The 24,605-nt window shown below is 38.3% G+C and overlaps 1 protein-coding gene across 2 annotated transcripts; it reads right to left on the reverse strand.

The window, feature by feature from the left end:
- Positions 1-360: 360 nt before the first annotated feature.
- NOP14 (NOP14 nucleolar protein) lies at positions 361-24,474 on the reverse strand. Of its 2 annotated transcripts, XM_080620869.1 has the most exons (18): positions 23,927-24,474; positions 21,804-21,938; positions 20,948-21,089; positions 20,232-20,377; positions 19,685-19,822; positions 18,032-18,154; positions 16,722-16,853; positions 15,362-15,659; positions 13,993-14,123; positions 13,669-13,754; positions 11,859-11,994; positions 9,422-9,523; positions 8,501-8,654; positions 5,319-5,478; positions 4,337-4,484; positions 3,046-3,164; positions 1,397-1,552; positions 361-1,057 (listed from the first exon to the last, which is right to left on the reverse strand). In XM_080620869.1, exons 1-18 carry the CDS (start codon positions 24,122-24,124, stop codon positions 958-960), a joined length of 2,604 nt encoding a protein of 867 aa, XP_080476995.1. In that variant the 5' UTR covers positions 24,125-24,474; the 3' UTR covers positions 361-957. The 2 variants fall into 2 exon arrangements, 1 of the variants encoding a protein (XP_080476995.1); XR_013957195.1 differs by lacking the exon at positions 3,046-3,164 and having other exon boundaries at positions 924-1,057.
- Positions 24,475-24,605: the final 131 nt, after the last annotated feature.

A 24,605-nucleotide genomic window follows, 5' to 3' on the forward strand; every position in this document is an offset into this window, starting at 1 on the left:
ACGATAATCATACGTTACTTTCACAGCTACTAGCACACTAAGGTTCAATAAAACCCCTTCAAATAAAGTGTGTTTCTCTTAAGAACATACATAGACAAACCTTTAACAAGACCTAACTTTCAAAGACAGTTTTGTCATTAGTTTCAATGTAAAGCCTTAAATGTTTCAACTCATCCCCTCCTAGTTTTAGTCCTGCTTCCATTCCATTCAAGTCTCGTTTGAAAACAAACAGAACAAAGACAACATTTTAAGCCAGTCTGAAACAACAGGCCTAACTGTTAAATTAGATTTACTGACAAGATTTCACTGTCCACTTCAGACAGCTATGAATACACTGAGGAATCCTAGTTAATCACCCTATTATTAATAATAATAGATTATAATAATAGATTATTAATTCTTAATTATATATTAAGAATTCCAGAGCTGTGCTCAATTCAAAACTTACTGAAGAGATGAATGGACCTACAGCTTTAACAAAGGACTTCTACTTGAAAGCCAGTTCCATGACTCCACTGAATACATGAATTAGAATGTCCTAATGCCACAGACTAATTAAAACGTAACTGCTTAAATTGCAAATATACCACTGTGAGAGCTGCCTGCAGTTGTTCAGTATTAAAAAAAGATAACAAAACGTTTCTGCTGTACAACTTTGTGTGTGTAATTCAAGTTAGACTAAAACCTGGTCCCACACACCTCAGTTTTGATTATTCATCAAAATATTCTCTATTACTAAAATAAACAGAAGTATACCACATACAAAAGTGACATTTTATTTTCCTTATGAAAACCTGTAGGTTTTTCCAACACGCAGGTTCACTTTTTCAAACAGACCTGATGATGTTGTCTCCTTAAAAGGAATGCATCCAAAGAATGCAATTAAAATATGTTCAAAAGCCACAGGACTGGGCTATTTTATATGGCAGTAAAACCAGTTTCCTGCTGTAGTCCCAATTAATTCTTCCCTTTTTTCCTTTTTAATGCTTTCCATTCACCTTCCTGTGTAGAAAGGCTACCAAGAAGTTCTTTCACTTTTCTTTTTCTGGCTGCATCTCTGCAAAACAAAAAAATCAACATATAAATATGTCAGAAACATTGTATTAGGGAAAACAAGTGTAATTATAAAAAGCCCCCCAACTTGTAAATTTCACTCCCACACACTTTTCAATAAAAACATTAAAAAAAAAAAATCTGTATATTCTTAAACTAGAGAAATGAAACTGCGAAGTCGAAAACTCTTTAAACCATAACTATTGAAAATGTCTGTTTTTCCCAAATTGTCAGATTATATTTATTTCAGTATAGTTGATCATTATTGTCTTGGCACACAGCAAAGAAATGAACACAGAGCAGAAGAACCTCCAAACCGGCACTGGAACAAAGCCTTCATTACCTCTCCATGATTTCTGAGAGCTGCATTCTAGCCAGAAACTGGTTATCTTTCCTAATCTCACGAATGGCTCCTTTCAGTTCACGTTTATGCTTGTGAATCAACTGCTTTCTTTCTTGCTCCTGCTTGCTGCCTCCCTGCTTTCTTCCAAACTCCAAACTGAAAAGAAAACATATGTGTGAGCACAAAACACCTTAACAAGCCCAACTTTCTCGTGTTTTAAAGGAGTTTCTCTATGAATACTAGCTCAGCATTTTAATTCCTGCATATGATTTTGCATATGCAAGAATAAGGAGCTGCCCAACGGCCATATTGGAAAACACTCACCGGACCTTCTAACTGCACATCACCATCATGCAAAGGTCAAGCACACAACATTTACACTTCAATCACCCTATGGACCTGGTATTTTGAAGAGACTAAAAAAGCTACAGTAGAAAAATGAAAGATGACTGGAGAAAATTGGAATCTCCCAATATATTTTAAGTTTTTTTCAGACCTCTGCAGATGAATTCCACAGAAAGAGTCTGATCAGTTACTTGGGGACAAATGTGTACTTCCTTCTTCTTTCCCTCCCTATCACCCAAACAGCTGTTCCCTTGAGATCTGTGCACAAAAATTTAGTGTAAAAAAACCCAAACAGTTATCTGTTTCATGTCCTCTTTTCCAAATCATAGAATCACAGAATAGTTAGGGTTGGAAAGGACCTTAAGATCATCCAGTTCCAACCCCCCTGCCATGGGCAGGGACACCTCACGCTAAACCATGTCACCCAAGGCCTCATCCAACCTGGCCTTGAACACCGCCAAGGATGGAGCTTTCACAACCTCCCTGGGCAACCCATTCCAGTGCCTCACCACCCTAACAGTAAAGAATTTCTTCCTTAGATCCAATCTGAACTTCTCCTGTTTAAGTTTGAACCCGTTACCCCTTGTCCTGTCACTACAGTCCCTAATGAATAGTCTCTCCCCAGCATCCTTGTAGGTCCCCTTCAGATACTGGAAGGCTGCTCTGAGGTCTCCATGCAGCCTTCTCTTCTCCAGGCTGAACAGCCCCAACTTTCTCTGCCTGTCTCCATACGGGAGGTGCTCCAGTCCCCTGATCATCCTCATGGCCCTCCTCTGGACTTGTTCCAACAGTTCCATGTCCTTTTTATGTTGAGGACACCAGAACTGCACACAATACTGCAAGTGAGGTCTCCCGAGAGCAGAGTAGAGGGGCAGGATCATCTCCTTCAACCTGCTGGTCACGCTCCTTTTGATGCAGTCCAGGATACAGTTGGCTTTCTGGGCTGCGAGCGCACACTGAAGCCGGCTCATGTTCATTTTTTCATCGACCAACACCCCCAAGTCCTTCTCTGCAGGGCTGCTCTGAATCTCTTCTCTGCCCAACCTGTAGCTGTGCCTGGGATTGCTCCAACCCAGGTGTAGGACGTTGCACTTGGCATGGTTAAACTTCATAAGGTTGGCATCAGCCCACCTCACAAGTGTGTCGAGGTCCCTCTGGATGGCATCCCTTCCCTCCAGCGTATCAACCGAACCACACAGCTTGGTGTCATCGGCAAACTTGCTGAGGGCACAATCCTTTGAGCTTGCCGAAAGCCTCAACATTTAAACACACTTTCCCTTTTCACCAAGTGTTGCTTTACTTACACTTTCATAATTTTAGGCGTATACTGTTTCAATGGCACTGGCTTCCTTTTCTCACATATCAGTGGGGTGTAGTGTTTTACTTTGCTCTCCAGCTCTTTCAGAGCACTCTGGTACCATTCCTGAAAATGCACATCAAATTCCAATTTTAAAAGCATATCAAAGACACAAACTACTGTAAATTGAATCAACAGCAATGTTCTCCCCATATGTTCTTTTTTAGGGTAAAGCCACTGCTATTCATTAGGACATTGCTAACACTAAAATGCTGTAAGCTTCCCAGGCTGGATAATTGTTAAACATTTTGGAAGTCTATTAAGATGGTATCACAGACAGTAAGAAAGATTTGTACTTTTACTTACCAGAAAAGGAAGCAAGACTAAAGCCAGTCTAACTCCAATAACTCAGGGTTATTTTAAGAGTTATTGTTAATTTTATTTATTTTGATAGAAAAAATATATGCCATTTTGCATCCTTTGCATTACATGTTCTCTAAGGATAACCCATGATGCCTCTTTGAGGAGGACAATTCTGTCTCTTCTGAATGTATCAGATTAAAAACTGGAACCTCATTGCTAGAAGATACACAATTGTCCCGTTTCAAGGTAGCTGACTAGACATCATTATCTTAGGTTTTCTGATTACCTCATCAATTTAATGCACCTATTTGGCTGTACCAAGATCTTACAGATTCATTACAAAAGTACAAGAACAACTGCATGACCAGACTACTTATAAATTAAGTCACTCATGGAATGTTACTTTTATTACAAGCCAAGTGCTGTTCTCTTCAATTAGAGGAGCAAGACAAGATACACAATGAAAAAATACCTTGACTGTAGCAATAGGACAAGGGATAATGGGTTAAAACTTAAACAGGGGAAGTTCAAGTTAGCTATAAAGAATTTCTTTACTGTGAAGGTGGTGAGGCACTGGAACAGGTTGCCCAAAGAATGAATGCTTCATCCCTGGCAGTGTTCAAGGCCAGGTTGGACACAGCCTTGGGTGACATGGTCTAGTGTGAGGTGTCCCTGCCCATGGCAGGGGGGTTGGAACTGGATGATCTTAAGGTCCTTTTCAACCCAAACCATTCTCTGATGCTATGATTCTCTCTACTCTTCTGTTTTTTCACAGAAACATCACTATGATTTTTGTAAAGCACAAAAGGCAGATGCCTGACCCTTGAAATAAAAAAATCTCACTGCTTATACTTGGTTTTTATTTCTTCAAGCACAGATGAAAATCACGAAATTTATCAAACATATCAATTATTTAATTCTTGAGGAACACATACCTGCAATTTTTCAGGATATTCATTCACTGGCACATGCTGTGTAAGAAGAATTCTCACAGGATGCATAATTTCATGGAATGACGGTAAAGGCTCATACAGAGCTGTGCATTTTTTAATAAGGTCAAAACACAGGGCTAGACATGACAACCTGTTAATGCGCAGAAGAATTAACAACTTCACTTCCAAAAACTAGTGGATTTTCAAATAAAATTAGTAAGTTAACTGAATTTGGGAATGTTAGCAGCATCCATTATTAAGACTGGCTGACAGAACCAGTTACAAGGCTGTTCCTAGCAGTTAATTCAGACTCAAAATTTCACTCTCCTAAGCAAATACCAAAGAAATCCATCAGCAACAAAGCTTTATGCCAGTGCACAGAGTACAAGCTACTATTGTGTCTTTGCAACTGATGTGGAGTAACAAGTTTCTGTACCAGTTCTAGAAGAGTTCTGGTACTGGTTCTGAAGTTCTAAAACATAATGGAAACAGAATTAGTCATTCTGGGTGTGGAGTTTCTTTCTGAACTTCATAACAAAATGCTTACTCATCTCTGAAGTAAGTTACACTATAACACATGTGCAAGGTGGAAAATGAGGCTGAATACAGCCTTAATGAACATGTTTAATTATGGTCTTTCCTAACTTCAGTGCTTTGTTACTTAACTGACACTTTCTAACAGTGTCTGTATATAAATACAGTCATTTCCTGCTGAAGAGCTTGACAGCTCAAAGTGCTGAGCACCTCTTCTAACTCTGTATCACCAGTTCACAGCTACAGAAGAGGAATGGAAGGTCTATGCACTCCAACAAGTGCTCTGCAAAACATTCTGGCAAATGATTAGCAATTTCATATGATACAGAATAGTACCTTAAAAATAAAGCAGAACAACTCACTACTTCTGTTTTTACTCCTAAGGAGCACTGTCACTAAGATTACCCAAAAGATGATCTGATTATTTCTTCTGTTCATATTTCCTACATACCTGATATGATTAATTTCTGTTCTGCTGGTTTCCTTTAATTTATTTACAATACTCAGTGGCAGCTTTTGCTTCTGCCAGCTTTCCAGATCCTTCTTATCACATACCAAAAGCAGCTCTGAATTTTTCCCCACTGGTGTAAACGGATGCACGACAGTATAGCCTAAAAAACAAGAACAATAATCATTAAAGAAGATGAATTCTAACCATTCTTTCTGAAGGAAGAAAATCAACAACTGTTTCTACGTTTCTAATCATACTGCTTTAAAGAATACTTTATCAGTATTATGTTACTCTAATAATGGAAAACACTAGAGCATGGGTATAATCATAGAAGATGATCAGGTGGCCAGAGCGCCTCCCATACAAGGACATGCTGAGACCTGGAGTTGTTCAGCCTGGAGAAGACAAAGCTCCAGGGAGACCTTAGAGCAGCTTCCAGTTTCTAAAGGGGGCCTTCAAGAAAGCTGGAGAGGGACTTCTGACAAGGGCATGTAGTGACAGGACACGGGGAAATGGCTGAAGCTGAAAGAGGGGAGGTTTACATTAGACATTAGGAAAAAATTCTTCCCTGTGAGGGTGGTGAGACTTTGGAACTGGTTGCCCAGTTGAGGATCCAGTGAACACCTGGAAGTGTTCACTGCCAGGTTGAATGCAGCTTTCAGGAACCTGGTCTAGCAGGGGGCCTCAGATACATGCTCCTCTCCCACTCCAGCTAAGTAGTTTTAAAACAAGAAGAGCAGGAAACACAGAATATATACTGGGGCAGAGCATACAGAAAATGCTAAAGAATCACAGTGCTTCTGATCATAAACTGCTCTGTGAAACACTACTTATAGAGTAACATGATAGAAGCATCTGAGGAATTTCATGGCTAAGGGAGAAAACCATTTGCAGTCTTTGCTGGACTTTTGTTTTAAATAACTTCTTTGTTTTCCTTATGTCCTGAAAGCTTGCAATGGAACCTACCTCAAATTCAAACTGAAAATTAAGACATTTACATGCTCCAGAACCTGTACGCAGCTCTTTACACACAGGCCAGAAGTCAGTAGGTCTGAATTCATAAGATTCATAAGGTTTGAGAACAAAAGTTGTGAGATTATGACACACACATACATATGCAAGATAAGGAACCAAGATATGCAAGTTTTATTATCTGTGAGTATAGCAAATCTCATTAACAATTCCATTAGCTGAGGCTATCAACAATGACAATTCCTTCTCACTCCTTCCACCTCCAGCTTTTCTTCTTTTTTAAGGTAATAATTGGGTTTTTTTAGTCCAAAGCAGACTGTATTGCAGCCTTTAATAAAGTTGTGCTCCACATAATTTTTCATGTGAGAAATTAATGGATCAAGCTCAAAATTAAAACAATAAGAGCTCTATTTTCTGATTCTACTTAACTGTCAAAATTGAACCCCAAGAAATTTGTTGATGTGACAGTATATTAACTTTCCATAGAACTGAATGTATGCTCATCTTGAAATATTCTGTGTTGACAGCCTAATCACTTTATCAACAATACTTCCACCACGGATACTTAAAACCATGACTGGATACTTTGCTAAATTCCAAACATCAATACTGACTGAAAAGAGAACAGTGTGCCTTTGACATATCCTTTATTGAGCTTTCCCTCACTACCAGAAACCAACATCGTGCACATTTAACTAGTGCAAAATCATTAACAGAATTTCTAAGGAAATTAAAAAATAAAGTGAACACTTCATCATCAATTGCCACTCTATATTTTAAAATAGTTTCTTATCTGATTTTGCAGAACCCTATATTTTGACTGTATCAAAACACTTTTGCAGATCAAACATTCCTAAGAAAGTACACTGAGGAAAAAATACTTTAAGTACTGTGTAACCCACCCACTCCATAACCTCTTCCCACCTCCTTCTAAGAGTTCAGATGTTGGTGTTCTGAGAATCCAGGGCTCAGCTCTGATACAGCCCAGCTGTGTAACCTTGGCTCACACTTCAGAGGAAACTGCTAAGCTGTAAGAAGCAGCTGGGAGAAAGTCTGTAGGGTACAGCCCATACAAGCTAATAAAGGTGAAACCACAGTGCCAGGCTTGTTGAGAAAAGGGACTGTTAATAACTCAAGAATTCAAAAGGAGAAACACTCTAGCATGGAAATGCATAAAAATCTTAAAGTGGTGAGGAAAGCGGACCTGCAAGACAACCACTCAGTAGTACTGAAGATGTACTGGAACACTGCAGCAACAGAAGTTGAACATTCCTCATCAGACTGATGACCGCCTAGAGAACAGAGACTCTTCAGGTGTCTTATCAAGAGTGACAAGCATATCCATATAGAGCCTGTAGTTCATTACATCCCAGATGTCTTGAGAGTTTGCCAACAAATCGCTGAATTTTTCATTTGAGAATATCCTGTTGGCAGAGTCTCTTCCTGCATGCTAAGTGACTCAGAGAGACCCAGACAGAGATACTAACACATGAATTAGTTACTGTGCTCTGCCAAAGCTTCTATTAAGTGAATTATTTTAACTCTACTTGTCAACAAAAAAAGCCCCAGATCTAGAATAACTTTAAAGCTAGAAACAAATCCAAAAGAAAAGGTTGAAGAAAGAGGAAGACTCACAAATAAAAATCATTTGCTAGCATATGGATCGGATGAAAAGATAAGTTTTATTCTTCCCATTGTCTATGCAAGTTACTAGGTTTACAGTTATAGCACAGACTAATCCTGTTTGTGGGGACAGCTGCCCATTACAACAAATCCATGTCAAATAAAGAAAAAAAATCAAAAAACCCCAACTTTGTGATATATTCTCTCTTATTTATCTAAGACACAGCTATTGGCTGAAGAGGGAGGGTACCTGCAGTATTAGCTGCTGCCTCACTGTGAAGAGCCAGGGTACTCACTGGGAATCTATTAGAAACTGAATTTCAGAGCATAGCCCAATTACACAGTCTATTCAGAACAACAATATTATAAAAATACTGCACTGTGGCCAACATGACTTCATTTCCTTTACTAATTCCAGTTGTTTCCTTCCTGCCAACACCAGAGGATCTAGTTCGTAATAAGATGCCCAAGGTTGTGTATGGCTAACATAGCATATTATTTTGGTCTTTTTGTTCAAAACAATAAATTCTGTATGAAATACTTTTATTGACTTAAGTTTATTACTCATTTACTCTAAACAAACTCACCCTGGGCCTGTTTTTTGGGTAGAGATATGTGAAGTACTCCAAGAAGAAAATTGATGAGTTCTGGTACAAATCTTCTGGAGAGAGATACATATTCCAGGAACAAACAGCATATGAACAGCCCTTTAATAACATCTTGCAATGTTGTGATGCGACACTAAAAGAGAAATAAAAAAAGGCACAAAATATTAGTCATTAGAAGTCTTTCCATCACCAAGACAGAATCTCTCAAAAAGTAGAAATATTAAATAAGCTGTACACGTTTGAAATATGTAAAATTACACCCTTTGGACTTAAATGAAAAGCATAATGGCTTTCCCTTGCCCTCACTAAACAGTATACGCAAAACTGAGTAAGAAGTCTGTTAGAACTGGTTTAGCCACTAGAAGGTGCTAAACAACAAACAATAAGTTCTTCAGAAATGAACCAAGAAAATGTAAGGCTCAGAGCAACTTGGATTTCTGACAGCAACAGATATAAACAGGGTATTTGGACAGAAAAATAAGGACATATTTTAACTGCACTGCAAGGCACTTAAGTAAATTTTCAAAGAAAACAAACTGCCTATTTTTAAGTAAATATCTTTCTGAAGTAGGAACGCAATATATGGAAGAAAAACCAGTAATGAATGATTTCAGACTGTATTCAGTCTATTCTATTAGTCCTGTATAATTTGCCATATAAGGGATTCTGTTTGACAGGTTGAAAAAATGATTATATATGGTTTTGTGAGTTGGACTTTACTCTGCAAGGGGTTTTCCCTCTTTCCTTTTTCTTCCAATTACTATTTGTGACTACACCAAAAACAAAGCTGCCTTTTCAGTACATATCCAACACATACATTAATGCTAACATTATAGCTGGAGTTCTAGGAAGAAACAAGGAAACTAAGTTATATACTAAGATGCAACATCACAGACATACCTTAGTAAGCAGCTGACTCATGTACGTAAAAGCAGGTGTTACAATTGGATGCCAGAAGTCAGAAGTTGGAAACAGCAGAGATGTAATTTTCAAATAAATAAGCTGAAAACACACGAAGCAGGAAAAATACAGTTAAGACATTATTCCCAGGATCTTGAATTTCCACATATGTAACTGATGAATGAGTAACTGCTTCATAATAGTCTAAAAATACTACAATATATATAATTTTGAGAAATCTGATAACAATACGTGACTTATTGAGACGACTGTTTAAGTTACATGAGAAAACTGAATACTCAGTATGGATCTAACATCGCATTAATCTAACAGGGCAGCTGAAAGAACTGCAGAGAGGGAACTATGCCTCCTAACCCCATTCACTTCCTGAGAAACTCTAACTCCCTTCAACCCACCACCACCACACACTCACACAGCAAACACAAGAGCAAGTGGCCACACGGGACATGTGACACCTTTCAATGGCTCCTCAAAACATACCATTAAGTGACCAGGATCCTTATATACCAGCACACATCAAACAAAAGCAGTTGTAGCCAGAAGAACTAAACAGTGATTAGATACTAATTCTGAAAATTATTTAAGTGGATATTTACATAGTAAGCTAAATGCAAGAAAAGTTTTATTGTTTCAGCTCTGTTTCTCTCCACAAAGTTTCCGTCATAAGCACTTTCCTGAACTATTCTGGTTACTAAATACCACAGTGCGAATTTCAGGTTAGATTAACGGCAGGTTGTCCTGGGTTCAGCAGTAGCAGTCATTTTTCTCCTTCTTAGTAGCTGGTGCAACGCTGTGTTTTTGACTTTCAGCCTGGGAACAGCACTGATAACACCGTTGTTTTAGTTGCTGCTTAGTAATGTTTAGTCTGACCAATGACTTTCTGAGTCTCATGCTCTGCCAGGGAAGAGGCGAAGCCAGGATGAAGCAGAGACAGGACACCTGACCCAAACTAGTCAAAGAGGTATTCCTTACCACAGCACATCATGCCCAGGGTGTAAAGCTGGGGGCAGTTACCCAGAAGTGCTAGATCACTGGCGGGGTCAGGCTGGGTATGGGTTGGAGGGTGGTGAGTGGTTGTATTCTCTTCCCTTGTTATTTTCCTTATCATTATTATTATTGGTGGTAGCAGTAGTGGTTTTGTGTTATACCTTAGTTACTGGACTGTTCTTATCTCAACCCGTGGTAGTTACATTCTTTCGATTCTCCTCCCAATCCCTCCGGGAGCATGGTGGGGAGGAAGGGGGGAAGTGAGCAAGCAGGCTGCATGGCAGCACACACACCTACTAACATAGCTAGTCTAAGAAGCATTCATTCAAACAAGTTCACTGAGAATAGGAGAGTGATATAATTCTACCCTAAAAGATAATGATGGCTTGAAACCTGGGAAAGTCCACTGAAGGGAATGAAAGTTAGAAGCGTGATTGGTGGCATAAGGGTGACAGTGGCAAAATAAAAATAGAAGTTAAAAGCTCACTACAACACATTTCCTGCAAAATCCAAAAACATCCTGAATAAAGACTCTTCAAAAGAACTCAATATAAACATTTTCCAAGCTGCAAGAACCAAGTCTTCTAAGTAAATCCTTCAGTCTTATTTTCCCCTTCATTAGTCTAATTCTACTATTAGGCAGCACTGCTTCATCAAGCTGGGACACAGAACACAAGTAGCTCCCTTTGGATTACCGACTTACAGTTTGTCTTCAAAACTTTTTAGAACAATAAACAAACACTCAATTTCCATATGCACCATTCTGTGATTCCCTAACAGCCATATACCCAGATACTAAAAAAGGAGTCTCTCCACATTTAGCATGGCCACTGAATTTTGGAATGTTACTAATATAAAAAAGAATGGTCAAATCTCTCCGAGTTACTGATTTAGTAATTATCATATAAAAAGTAGCAAGAAATGTTATTTTTATACTCATAACATACCTTGTTATTTTTATACTCATAACATACCTGGTTCTTTTTATTAACCTAGGAGATGAAGCACTTATCTACAGCACTTATTTGCACTTAACACAATTAAAGAAAACAGGACGTAACTGACAACATCACTTTTTCCTATAACTACCCATTTGAGTTTCAACAGGAAAACAAAGAATGCTCTGCTACAAATACTGGAGTGGCAATTTTAAGTTATTTTCCCCTTATTAATATTGGAGCCACACTTCTACTCTGAAGAACGTGTGTGTGGTGGGTTGTTTCTTAGGGTTTTTTTTGTTGTTGTTGTGGGGGTTTTTGTTACAACTTATCTCCAGCAAGGCCATTAAAAATACTGAGAAACCTAAAACGTCATAGATGCTAATAATTCATTATATACTTTGATATATAAACCTCAATTTTATGTCTTCTCACATTTACTGTACTAATGGAACGAACAAGAGCTTTTTCTAGCGGTATGCATTTGTTACCGTGTCCAAGCCTGGAAATGTTGCACGGCCTTTGACTTCAATTACTTCTTCCATATCATGTGCAGCATCTCGAAGGATAAACTTAATACTGTCACTGGCTGCCTCAGGAAACATCTGGCAAAGACTGTACAATGGCCTAGTAACAAAAAATGTAAGTCATAATCAAGTTACACCACAGATGTTAATTAAAACCTCATTTTTAGGCACCTGCAGGAAGATTTCTTGTGTTCCATCTACATTACAAAAACAACAAATTCCCTGAAATTATTCTTTTTTAGAAAGGTCCCTTCCAACACAAACCATTTTATGATTCTATGATTCTTATTGTAATGCTTCGAGTTTACAGAGATATGTATCTTTCATTGGGCTTTGTGAGATGATCTTTATTTTGTTGTTTTCTAAATCTTAAATAAAAAAAAAATAAATATTAAGAACATTAAAATACAGTCCCAAATCGTCTGCTATGGTTAAAACATATCCTCCTGCATCTCCTAACTCTACGTTTTGCTGCAGTTATGCACGCTGGTACATATTAGGCAGCCCATTACTCTAAATACTCTTAGACAATGTCAAACAACATGTGAAGCAGCAATGTGGTTAGCAAAACTGTTACTTAAAACAAGCAAAAAATCCCCACAAAGTTAGGTCAGCTCCTGGCCTATGGTTAGTGCCTACAGGGAGATGCAGTCAGGAGGCTGCATCTGTTTGTTAGTTTTCCCAGTATTTTCAGTTAAAAACGTCTGTAGTGATATTAATAAATCCCAGTTCTAGAAAATAATCAAATTTGTTTACAGTTTTTCGTAAGGCAGCAGCATGTGTGACAGTATCAACGGGTCAGTGCTCCTGCTGACGAACGCAACACAGCAACGAATGTGGAAGCTACGCACAACACGTTTTTAAGAACTTGTTTACTTCAGCATAAAATAAAAAACATATGCTGAAAACTACATACAAATAACTCACTGAAAGAAAGCTGATTAGCCTGCAAAGGCAAGATAGCAATCACAGACTAATTTTGGTTGGAAGGGATCTCTGGAGATCATTCTACGCAACTCTCTGCTCAAACCATGGCTAACGTCAAAGCTGGATCAGGTTGCTCATGGCTTTGTTGAGTTTTGTGTATCTTCAAGGGTGGAGATTTCACAGCCTCTCTGGGAAACTTGTTTTAATATTTAGCACCTTCGCTATGGAGGTTTTTTTTCCTTATATCTAAAACTGGGATCTCCCTTGTTGCAGCCTGTGTTCACTGACTCTTGTCCTTTGTTACAATCAAGACAAATTTGGCTCTCTTGTCACTGTAACTGCCTGGAAGGTACTTGAAGACAACAATGCCAAATTGAAAACCGCTTGCAAAGTGTTTATTTGGAATTTTTATATTAGCTTACTCTAATACTCTTTAATTCCACTTTAATCTAGTTCCCCAAATGAATTCACAGAACGGAAACCAATGGAAAAACCAAAGATTGCAAAGGGAAGTGCACATTACCACTGCAAAGCCCAAAACTCTTATTCAGCAGTCCAGACTTCATGCACAGAAGCTTGCATGCATACATGGTATTACTTATCCACTACCCATGAAAAGCATTTTGCAGATCAAAAATTACACTGAGGTTTTGAAAATGTCTTGGTACAATTAATAGCTCAAGCAATATGTGAAACAAAGTTAAAATACTACAGAACTGGAAAGTTACCAGTTGCCTGCAATCCCTACAGGACAACTCAGAGCAAACAACATGCTAAATGCTTTGCCCTGCGTAGCTTTTCTGTTTAAATCATAAAGGAGCAAAAGTCCAAAGGATTTATTACTTACAGGACCAGTTTGTCAATGGTTCTGAGCTCTGGTAAATCCAGAGTTGCTAACTCCCCAATATACTCCAAAAGGAAGCCAAACAATTTCTGCAAGAAGCATAATATGTTAAATTAGGGTTTTTTTTCTTCACTGTACATATTGTTAAAGAGCACAAAAGAATAGTGAGAAAGAAGTTAAAACATGAATAGTAGTATGCTGATTCTACTGCTATTCACAACACAGAAGCATGCATGTTTTATTCCATTCCCTGAATATTTACTAAACTTACTCTGGAATTCAAAGTTAATTTTTATATTTAAAACAAAACATAACAAACCCCCATACTTCCAACTTTGCTTTGTTTCCCACTGCAAGGCTTGGATGATTGCATTTCTGAATTCTCTCCACTATTATAAGCTGTTGTTCTATTGTTCTTCCAGCCAATAAAGACTTAAATGTCTCATAGGACTCAGGAACTAGAAAGTAAAAACAAAAATTGAGCAGGGAAAAATATCAAACTTAACATATTGAATTCAACAACTAACAAATTTCCAATTCTAAAATGTCATTATTCAGAAAAGATACCATGCAGATTTTAAATAATTACCTTTTAAACACTAATAAGCTATCAGCATATATGTAACATTACATATATAAACAGAAGTCAATAAACAATGCAAATGTTTTTCAACAAATAACATTGCATTCATCCTTGAAATTTAAAGGAAAATTTACCACAATACATAAAATCTATGTTTTAATCCATACCTAACTAGCTTTTGTAGGCAGGATGTTAAAAGAAACTTGCCATTATTTAAGCAAACAGCCCCTCCCCTCCAAAAAAAAACCCCAACCAAACCAACCAACCAACTAAAAACCAAATCAACCCTGGCATATATTTAGTCTTTTGCCGAAGTCCACACACTACAAAACATCCTAACTGAGTTAATGTGACATTTTGAGTTAATGTGACTGCTCTCTGGTTAAAGCCAAATCTGAATGCAATTTAATAGGCTTTGTGTAATAAGTTATCTCTTCCTGATGGAAAAATGCAATTAAGGAAGTTGTTTGGAAGGTTGTTTAATCTTGCAACAGATACTTTTGTTAGAGAAATCTACACTAGGACAATAGTTACATGCATTATGTACTTAATATTAATAGATGTTTTGTGTACTACTTACTACGTGCCTTCTCCTTCCTCCTAGGCACAGACCCAAAAGGAGGCAGACTTTGAGTGTCTCTAACACCACCATTGTTACATTACAGAGATTAAACCTCAAAACCCTGCTTCTCCCAAGCATCTTCTCTGACAAAAATATCAAACAGCAGAGAAAGTGACCTTTTCTCATTTAAGTATAGATAGTAGAATACTATTCTGGCTTCCCTTATACAAAACACTTGCAACTTTGGTTTGGATGTATTCAGAAAGCAGTATAGGTCTTTCAATTTTTATCCCCAATATTTATTTTTTATAAGGCTGCCTGGAGGTGCAGGAACACCACTGGATGAATGAGATCTGGTTCCCACTGCTCAAAGCATAACCAGGGTTGATTACTAAGAATAACAGCTTCTGGCTACACTTAGAATTAATAGAAGACAACTGGTAAGCAAAACTTCATGGATGAACATGAATATGTTAAGATCCTACATGGCAGAGACTGGTTATAACCCCTCCTAAAGACAACAGGGATCTCTGGACCAGTCCTTTGCTTACCAGCAAATATATAGGGAAGCTCTGATTTGGCAGCTTTCATTTTTGGATCTAGTTCCTCCACATTCTGTGATGCATTTTCATTTGTTTCGTGTTTCTTCTGTTCTGTATTCCCTGCAGCTTCTTCACTCTCAAGGTCAGATTCAAGATCAGAGTGGCTATCTGCGGCAACATCCTCTTCATCTTCGTTAGATTCTTCCTCACTTTCTTCTTCATTCTCATTGTCTTCCTTCCCATCTTCCTCTTCTTCCTCCTCTTGTTTTTCCTCTTCCTCCTCATTTTCAATATTAATTTTTCCATCCTATAAGCAGAGAAAGTAAGCCAATTAGAACACTGATAAAGTGACAGCACCTCACCAGAATCACCATTCAAAGCTATCATTACATACACACGAACGGAACTTGAGCCTTGCTACCCCTGACCAAGCAGTGCCAGTCAAGATGGATTTTAAGGAGAGAACATACATAAAGGTATAATAATAGTAGGGTATTTCCAAGGGGCTGTAAGAAACTAGAAGAACAGGAGGTAGTGTATGAGGACCAGAACAATCATGAAAGTAAAAACTACCGACACATGATATGAAAAACAAAAATCAACATCACTTACAGAAGCATTCTTGGTTCAAAAAGCATATTAAATTCTATGTGTTACAATAACTTATCAGATAAATATTTGTTTCCATCCTTACTTTATTAATCATCAGTTTCAAATCACACTCACAAATTTATTCTCCCCTTTGAGAGCAGCAGCAGTTCCCTTGCTACTTACAAGTGAGAGGGATCAGAGGATAAGTATATGCACACATGTGCATTAGAGTCAGGGTGACTCACTACATCATCTTTAAGATCATATTGTTCTACCACCTTAATCAAAGCTACTTCACAGGGCAAGGGTTTTTTCAGAAACCCACTTATCCTTAGGCTGAAATTTGGTGGAAGCTGTATAAAATACAGCAGTAATTAAACTTTTGGCCAGCAAATACTATAAAGACATCTATAAAGTGCAGCAAGTTCAGCAGAAAGCAACCAAGACTGTTGGGGGGCTGGGGCACTGCCTATGAGAGGCAGACCTGGGCTTAGTCTGCCTGGACCAAATAACCACCTTTCAGTGCTCACAGGGGAGACCATTGGGAAGGTAGAGCAACACTCTTCATCACAGTCCACAGCAGAACAAGAAGCAACAGGCCTAAGTTGAAGCAAGAGATTTTCCAAGAACGTACTGGATAAAGCCCTGAACAAACCGGTGATTTCACAGTTAACCCTGCTTTGAGCAGGAGGCTGGACTAAAGGTCTCCAAAGAGGTCACTTCCAAACTGATTTTCCTATCTTCTTTTCACAACTCTGAATGAAATTTTAAACCTTACCTTGTAAGACAATAGATGTCTGTCATCTTTATCCAGAATAAAGCCATCAGCTAGATCATCAGCTGACATGTGGCTTGGTTTCTTTTTATTCTCTTGTTCGTCTATTCCATGCATACGACGTAGTCGATCTGCCTATGTTTTAGAAGAAATACCACAGACAGATGTGAGCCATCAATCAGGTAACTACATCAGAATGGAAGATCCCACAAATACTACAGCTAGGAAAATCAAAGGAAAAATGTTAACTGGAATTACCCAACAAGTGGATGAACAGAAAAACCAGCAACTTGAGAACTTATGGGCAAAAGCTGATGATTCCTTATTTTTTTGTGGGGAGTGCAATCTGATAACAGCAGAGAGTTAACTGTATTATCGTATGTGGAAGGCTTTAAAACTGGGTTTACCAGAAGCATTATGTTCTCTCGGTTTACAATTTATCTGTTTTGCTTATGAGATAATGCATCAATACTAGAAAATGTAAGCTTCTAAAGTGTTTTATGATTCTTCAGTGTTTATCTGTGTTTCCCATATGTGTAACAAATACGTAGTAAACACAACCACATCCTAAGATTTTTAAGATATGATAAATTTTTAAATAGACTTACTGAGCAGTATCTGAAGCAGTAATTTACAAAAGGATTTCCACCTGGGCAACCAGATAGACTGTGTATCATGCAAGATGACAAGAACAGAAAAGGAAATAAATCCTGCTTTCTGTTCTGCTACTATGTACTGAGCTATTCTGAGGTAACCTGAAGGTACTGGATCCCTGCAGTCCTCAATGTGTCCCAATAAAAAGTAAAAAAAGAAGAGCAACATTTACCAAATTATTCAACCTTTTCATAAGACCTGGACCTCCATGTAATAGAAGGAGCATGCAACATTTCCCAGGAGAGGCCTATTCCTCTGCAAAGCAAAGCTATATACATGCTACTGCTGGAAAGCTCTCGCAATACCAGAAGAAAACAATAAATGACTTGTCAGTGCAGTAATTCAACTGCTGTGCAACATGATACTCCCTTTACTGACTTAGAAGCACCTCTCAACTCTGAATAATTTAAAACATTTAAAGACAAACTGAAGAAAGATCAACTCATGCCATAAACCTCAACAGTCACGTACCGAGTCTATGGTTTTTTGTTGTAGTATCAGATTGCAACCAAAACACAAACAGAAGATTTCCTGAATTCACCCCCTTTGACAAACTGCACTTTCGTAGAGCCACTTTCAATCTAAGGTCATGCAATGAATATAAGTGGTCACTCCCAAAAGACAGGCCACAAAACAATCTAAAACCATAACTGGTGTACCTCCAGCTTCTGGAGTCGCGCCTGCTCTTCTTTTGCCAATTCTTCTTCTGTCTTCATCCTTTCTGAAGGCTTTGCTTTCATCTCGAATCCAAGTTCTCGAACAATCATATCGTATTCATCAGGCTAAAGAAATATTTATATAATTGTTTATTATCTTAAGTTTTATTATTCTACTTTGCAGCCACCTCTCTGCCATACTAACAGTTAAGAAATGACTGTTAAGATATAAGAAAAAGACCATTTCCAAAGAAAGCTGCAAGAATATTCAACTCTGTAGTAGACAAGGAATTAATGAACACTTGAATGGAAATTCTCTGGAATTTCCCCATCCCTATTTAAGTTACTCACAACAGAAAAACTTACGAATAGTATCCTTAAAAAAAAATGGTTTAGTTATTAATTGAAAAACTTTAAAATATTGTTTATTAATAAAATACTATTTCTCAAAAGGCAGCTAGAATTAATAAATTTGTAGCTTACATTTCACTTTATACTGTCAGACACGAGCTATGCCTTTACTATTTTAGTTACACAGATGTCTACCTTAAAGAAAACACAAAGAGATGCTGATATTCAGGTTTTTTTCCGAATTGGGAAAACAGTCGCTAGCAGAGATTACCCTGGACCTGTGAACAGAGAATTCTTAATAGCAGCTTAAGTCACTAATCCATGCAGCTTCTCTGAAATTCAGTTCTAGGAATTGTTCTTACACACAACTAAGTAATTTTCTCCAATTCAACATTAATGTTATAAAGCACTATTAATCCACACTTTGCACCCTTGATAATTCCTAAACTGGATCCACACACATGAAGTAAAGGAATCTTATCTTCCTTTTCAGCAAATTATGATGACAAAGTTTTTGTCCAGATAGGACATTACCAACATATTAAGAGTATTCAGCATGTTATGAAACATTTTAATATCAAAAATCAATATATCAAAATATCAGCTTTTGATCCAGTATCTTCTAGGCATTATCTGAGATCAGCTTTAACATAGGATCAGTTCATTAGTTTAATCTTTCAAAACCTGAATTCTGTTGTCAAGGACTAAACGGAAATTCACAAATGTTCTGCAATATAATTCAAAATTTCAACAAGAAAAGAATAAATTGTGCATGACAACACCTATTCTTAGATTTAAAAGTTCATTTCCCTTAGTATAAAATACCATTGATAGAAAAAGCTTTGAGACCATAAGGTATGTATTTAAAAGGGAAATTTTTTTGTTCTCTTCTTGTAGATACAGTACCCAATTTACAACACAGAAATGTTTGTTACCAAAACAAAGATGTTTTATCCAAGGAACACTGCAAAGGCATTCAAACTAAGTCAACATTCTCAACAAGTTTTGCTCTTCAAGAAAATGTTTTGCTGTACAAATAAGCTGTAGCCAACACTGTTGTTCAACCTGCAACCTCTCTCTTCACTAATAAAAGCAACAGGTAGTTAAAATCAGATGAAACAGACCAACCAACCCCCTACATTTCTCCAACTAACCAAACTGTCCTAAACTGTAGCATTCCTTCAACGTGAATAGCAAGCAACATTTTACTTTACAAAGTGATGAACTCAGCCTTATACTTCAGCCACTGTGAGGCAAAACCACAAGTTATTAGAGAAAGAAAAAACAACCAAACCAAAACCTTACCTTGGGTTTTTCTACTTCTTTGTCCTTTCTCTCTGACTTTGGAGTTTTGTGGGCAATAAGGGTTTGTATTTCCTTCCAGTCTTTGTCAAGCTTTTCTGTGAGTTCTAATGCACTTTCTCTCCGAGTTTGCCTCTCTTGCTAGGAAAAATAAAAAAAAGCCAGACCAAATGCACCAGTTCTGTTCAGATGGACATGACATGGTATCTGCAGTGTAAAGCCAAAATGCTGTCTTTAGCAAATGAAGAATTTTAAATATTTAACATTTATTTTAAAGGTGTGCATATTCATTGCAAAAGATGCAGCACAGAGTTACAGAGTGGCACAATGGTTGCCTACATCAAAGAAGGGGAGATTTGGGGATACAAAAGAATGACAGATATTCAGTGTATTTCTTAAAACACCTATAAAGTCAGAATGACTTATTCAAGGAGCTTGGACTCTTCTTCTAGACATCTATCTCCCTTGTTTTCTTTGCCACTACTACGCAAAACCAAATTGTGACAGTTTCTTAATCATGCTCATTTACACTTCAGGGCTAAAAACTCACCTTTTCTTGTTTAGACTTGGCTATCATCTCTTCAATGAGTTCCTTCCTAGATTTAGGTTTCTCCTCCTCTTCATCTTGTTGCCCACTTGGTGCTTTTTTACGAAGGAGGCCTCCACCCCCTCCAAAGTGAGCAGCAGTTAATTCAGCTACGAAAAGAAAAACAACAGAGGAGATTGTGAATCCTTTCCAAATCCATACATGAGTGCTGGAGTGCTGCTGAGACAGTATCTCCCTATTCCTTGAGAATGAGAGCAATTAAAACTATTGCATCAATGATGTACTACTTCCATCCCTATGGGAATGGCCATACCAAAAGGGTTTGATGGTAGACACATAATTTACAGTGACAAACATTTTGCATGAGACAGGCATACGGGGGGTTTTCTCAACATTTTTACTAGCATTTAGGTAAAGAGGAGCAAGAGAGCAATCAAAGAACTTGGACGTCAGATTTTGGCCAAAGGGCTTGAAACACAAGTACTTACATATGCTGAAAAGCCCATAGATGAAAGAACCTTGCCAGGTAGGGAGTTACAAGTTACAATCTGCTAAAATCCAGAGAGCTGTTCTGTGTGTGATTAAGAAGAAATCAAATCTGTCTTATACATCCCAACCAATTGTGTAATATTCTTTCTCACTGAAAGATAGTGCTGAACAAATGATGTACAGGTACCAACAATAAAACCAGCAGTTGGATATTAGCTGACATATCTTACCTGACAGTGTTCCTCTTTCTTCTGTGTCGCTGTCACTATCAACAATATCATTTAGCTTTTCAATTTCTGCCAAAGACTGGCCATAATGAGTCAGTTCCTCATCTTCATTAAGATTATAGATACTCTTCTTTCCGTAATTTTGCTAAGAATAGTAAAACAAATCAATTAAATAACAAAAGATTTTTAGTTCCCAGGCAACAAAACAAGAAAGCCTGTATTTTTAATGCTAGTTGAAGAGATTTTTATTCCCGTATTCTGCTGGAACACTACCAGACCAATACTTTCATTTTAAATACAGAAAGAAAAGGAGTACGATGTCTCACTCTACTTGTACATCAGTATAAGAAACTTTAGCCTATATAAATTATCAGTAGAACAAGATATTTCACTGCTCAGTTCAACAGACTAAGTATGATAAGGCAGAAAGAACACTACTGCACATAAAATTCACATTACAGAATTATACCAAGAGCCCTAGTCAGCAAAGGAAATGGCTGCTGTTCCAACAGCTGTACTAGAATCCCAATGTGTACTTGACGGTGGTTGTTTCCCCCTAATTCAATTCCCAAATCATCGTAATCAAAGCAGGCAATCAATGAGTTTGTTTAAAACTGGCTTTCTTGCCTATCAATGCTCAGAAGTTTCTGCTTCAAGAAGCTGTTTTGTAAAACCAAAAAAGTTTTCATGAAAAATTCGATTCCCACAAAAACCCGCTTTTCATAAAAGTTTCAGACATAAAATAATGAGAAAGAATCACCCCACAGCCCACCTTGTTAAGGGGGAATGCACCCAACCTAAGAAGTCAAGTGTTTATTGCAGCTTTGGTTTGTTATTCCTTTTAATTCCTATACTTTACCTGTCTTTCCAAAGTGAACCGTCTGATCATCTTTTCCTCTGGACTTATTTTGGTGTTATATTCACCAAAACGTTTATCTTTAAACACATTTGTCTTTTCCCTTTCTTTATATTCTTTCAGTAATGTTTGGGTACGCTAGGAGGAAAAAAAATTAGAAAAGGAATATCAAAAAAAAGGAGATCAAGTTAAAAGCCAGAAAGAATAACTACTTTTAAAGCCAAGGCAAAAAAGGCTCCATGTTACCCTGGCAACAATCTAATTTATCAGAATGCAATGAAAGAGAAGAAAAAAAATAATGAGAAAAGAGATAGGAAGCTCATACAATATATTCAGTCATTAAGTTGTCTTCTAAACTGCTCATATGAAGATAAAATATCTCACTATCTCACCTTTATTTTGTCACATATAAAACCTCTGCATTGCCACTGAAGAATTCTAATTTGTCTGAAGCTTAGTGTGCAAGAATAACATAGTAAAGAAAGCAAAGAAGACCCAGTGTCAGCTGAATCTCCTTCAGTCTTGTCAGCTAACATGTATGAAACCCCAAGTAGGTACAAGGAGGTAAAGCTGTTGCTTTAGTGTTGAGCACAGGGAGGTTTTGCATCAAAGCGGTAAAAGGAAGTTTAGCAGACCTATATGAGGTATTATGTGCTGTACTTATGGTGCAGGTAAGGAAACAGGTTTACTTTGCAATGCCAGTGATCTAACTCATGGCAAGCATCTGATTTATTTCTATTAAAGCCCCAAGACCTTAAAACATGATATTAAACATTCATGAAATTTTCTAAAATCTGAACAAACAGTAATGAAGACTGAAAGCTAATTTAGAACTTCATGCTGAAGATATTACATAGTTTCTAAAGGAATAAAATGCTGGCTGTGTTCAGCCTGAGAAAAAAACAACCCTCCATGTTTATTTAAAACACATTAACTGAACTTTACAGAAAGGTACTGTTGCTATTCATATTACCACAAACTCATAAACTGCTGCACTAAAGAAAAAGGCTGAGTTTCCTACAACAGGTCTCTGCAGCCTCACTGAGCATGCACAACCTTCAGATGCTGCTGTGACACCAGGACTCAGGTTTCAGCTACCACTGTTTCAGTTCTACCTGGCATTTACTTCTTGCACAGAACATATCAATTATCACGCAGCTTAAACACTGTGCCTGAGCTTTAATACCTCTTAATACCTGGGATACAGAAAAGCATTTTTGTTTATCACTGATAAAATATTTAATGCATGCTTTTAGTAAGTGCTTTAAATTCTGTTCAACAACAGCTTCTATGTAACATGTCAGAGAGAATCTCAGGGGCATACTTTCAAATCATGCTTTTTTCAGCCTTAACAGAGGTTTTAACTTCTCTGGTTTGTCTCAAGAGACAGATCATAAAAAATTCCAGTGCTTCACTCAAGGACAGGGTAGGCTGCTGGAATCCCACATGTGTAGTATGACACAATGTTCTTCCTTATGCATTACAGATTTGATCAGGTAGCTAGTGATGTCAAGCAGATAAAGAGGCAACTGTAAAACGGTATAGATGGAAGACAGATTGACTCTCTTAAGTTGTACAATCGTTCTAATGACAGCAACAAGGACAGATCATTATTTTGCATCGCAACATAGTTCTACAACATTATTTAACCAGTGCACAAAAAGTCATCTGCATGCTTTCCAAATCAATGGTAGTTTCTCTGTATCTACACATCTCTCACTGCATTCAGACCTTAGTGCCTTTTCAAACTTTCACTACTACAGCAACACTGCACCACTATAAGAATTTTAACATCCTGAAGTGACCAAAACTGACTAACATTATGAACACTGACGACACCTGCACTCTGGTCCAGTATCTTCCTGCATACATGTGCCATTGTGCTCCGGGTAATTTGAAAAGAGAAACATTCCCACACGTGCCATAAGGGAGACTTCCACTACTTAAATTTGTGAATTGCACTGGAGAGAGACATTTACAACTGGCTCTCTCCATCACCATCTGCTCAATGTGCAAAACAGAGGCAGCCTCTCATATGACCTAAGATGGCTCCAGGCTTGCCACCTCTCCAGCACAGCTATATCCACAGATGCCACCCCTTTTTCCAACTTCTGATGCCCTCTTACCTTCTTGATGGCCTTGGACCGTGAGACACCAGGCAGCCCCACATCATTCTTGGTCTTCCTCCCCAAGATGTTAAACTTCTGCCTATTGACTTTCACCTCAAAGGGGTTACTCTTGACCATGGCCATAGCTGACTTCACAGGGCCCTTGGCTGTGGAAGGCGCTGAGACCTTACGCTTCCGCTTAGATGCCTTCCCCATTTTTGGCCTGGTTGCCTGCGGATGCGTGTGGGGAAGGAGACACTCGGTACTCACTCAGCAGGGACAGGCCCGGAGGTGCAAACAGGGACAACAAAATGGCGCCGGGGGGACCAAAATCCCCCCAAATACCCCTCGGGACAGACTATTTCCCTTCGACACGGCGCTGAATCGTACAAGAGCTCCCCTAAAGCCCCGTGAGAGCCAGCGGAGACGAGGGAGCGGATGACGGACAGCGCTCTCCTCTCGCCTGCGTGCCCCTGCAGCACCACACGCGTACCAGCAGCCTCACACCTCTCGCGAGATTGATTCACCCAACCATCGCGCAATTTGGCGCTCTTTTCCCCTCCCGCTTTGGGACGTGCCGGGGGGGAAAGCTGGGAAGGGTTTCGTGAACTACATATCCCAGCAAGCAGAGCGCGGCGTGGGCCGGGGACACCGTAGTGCTGCTGCGCAAGGTCTGCTGGGAGTTGTAGTTCTACGG

The sequence above is a fragment of the Psittacula echo genome (genome assembly GCF_963264785.1).
Source record: "Psittacula echo genome assembly, chromosome: 1".
NCBI classification, from domain to species: Eukaryota; Metazoa; Chordata; class Aves; order Psittaciformes; family Psittacidae; genus Psittacula; species Psittacula echo.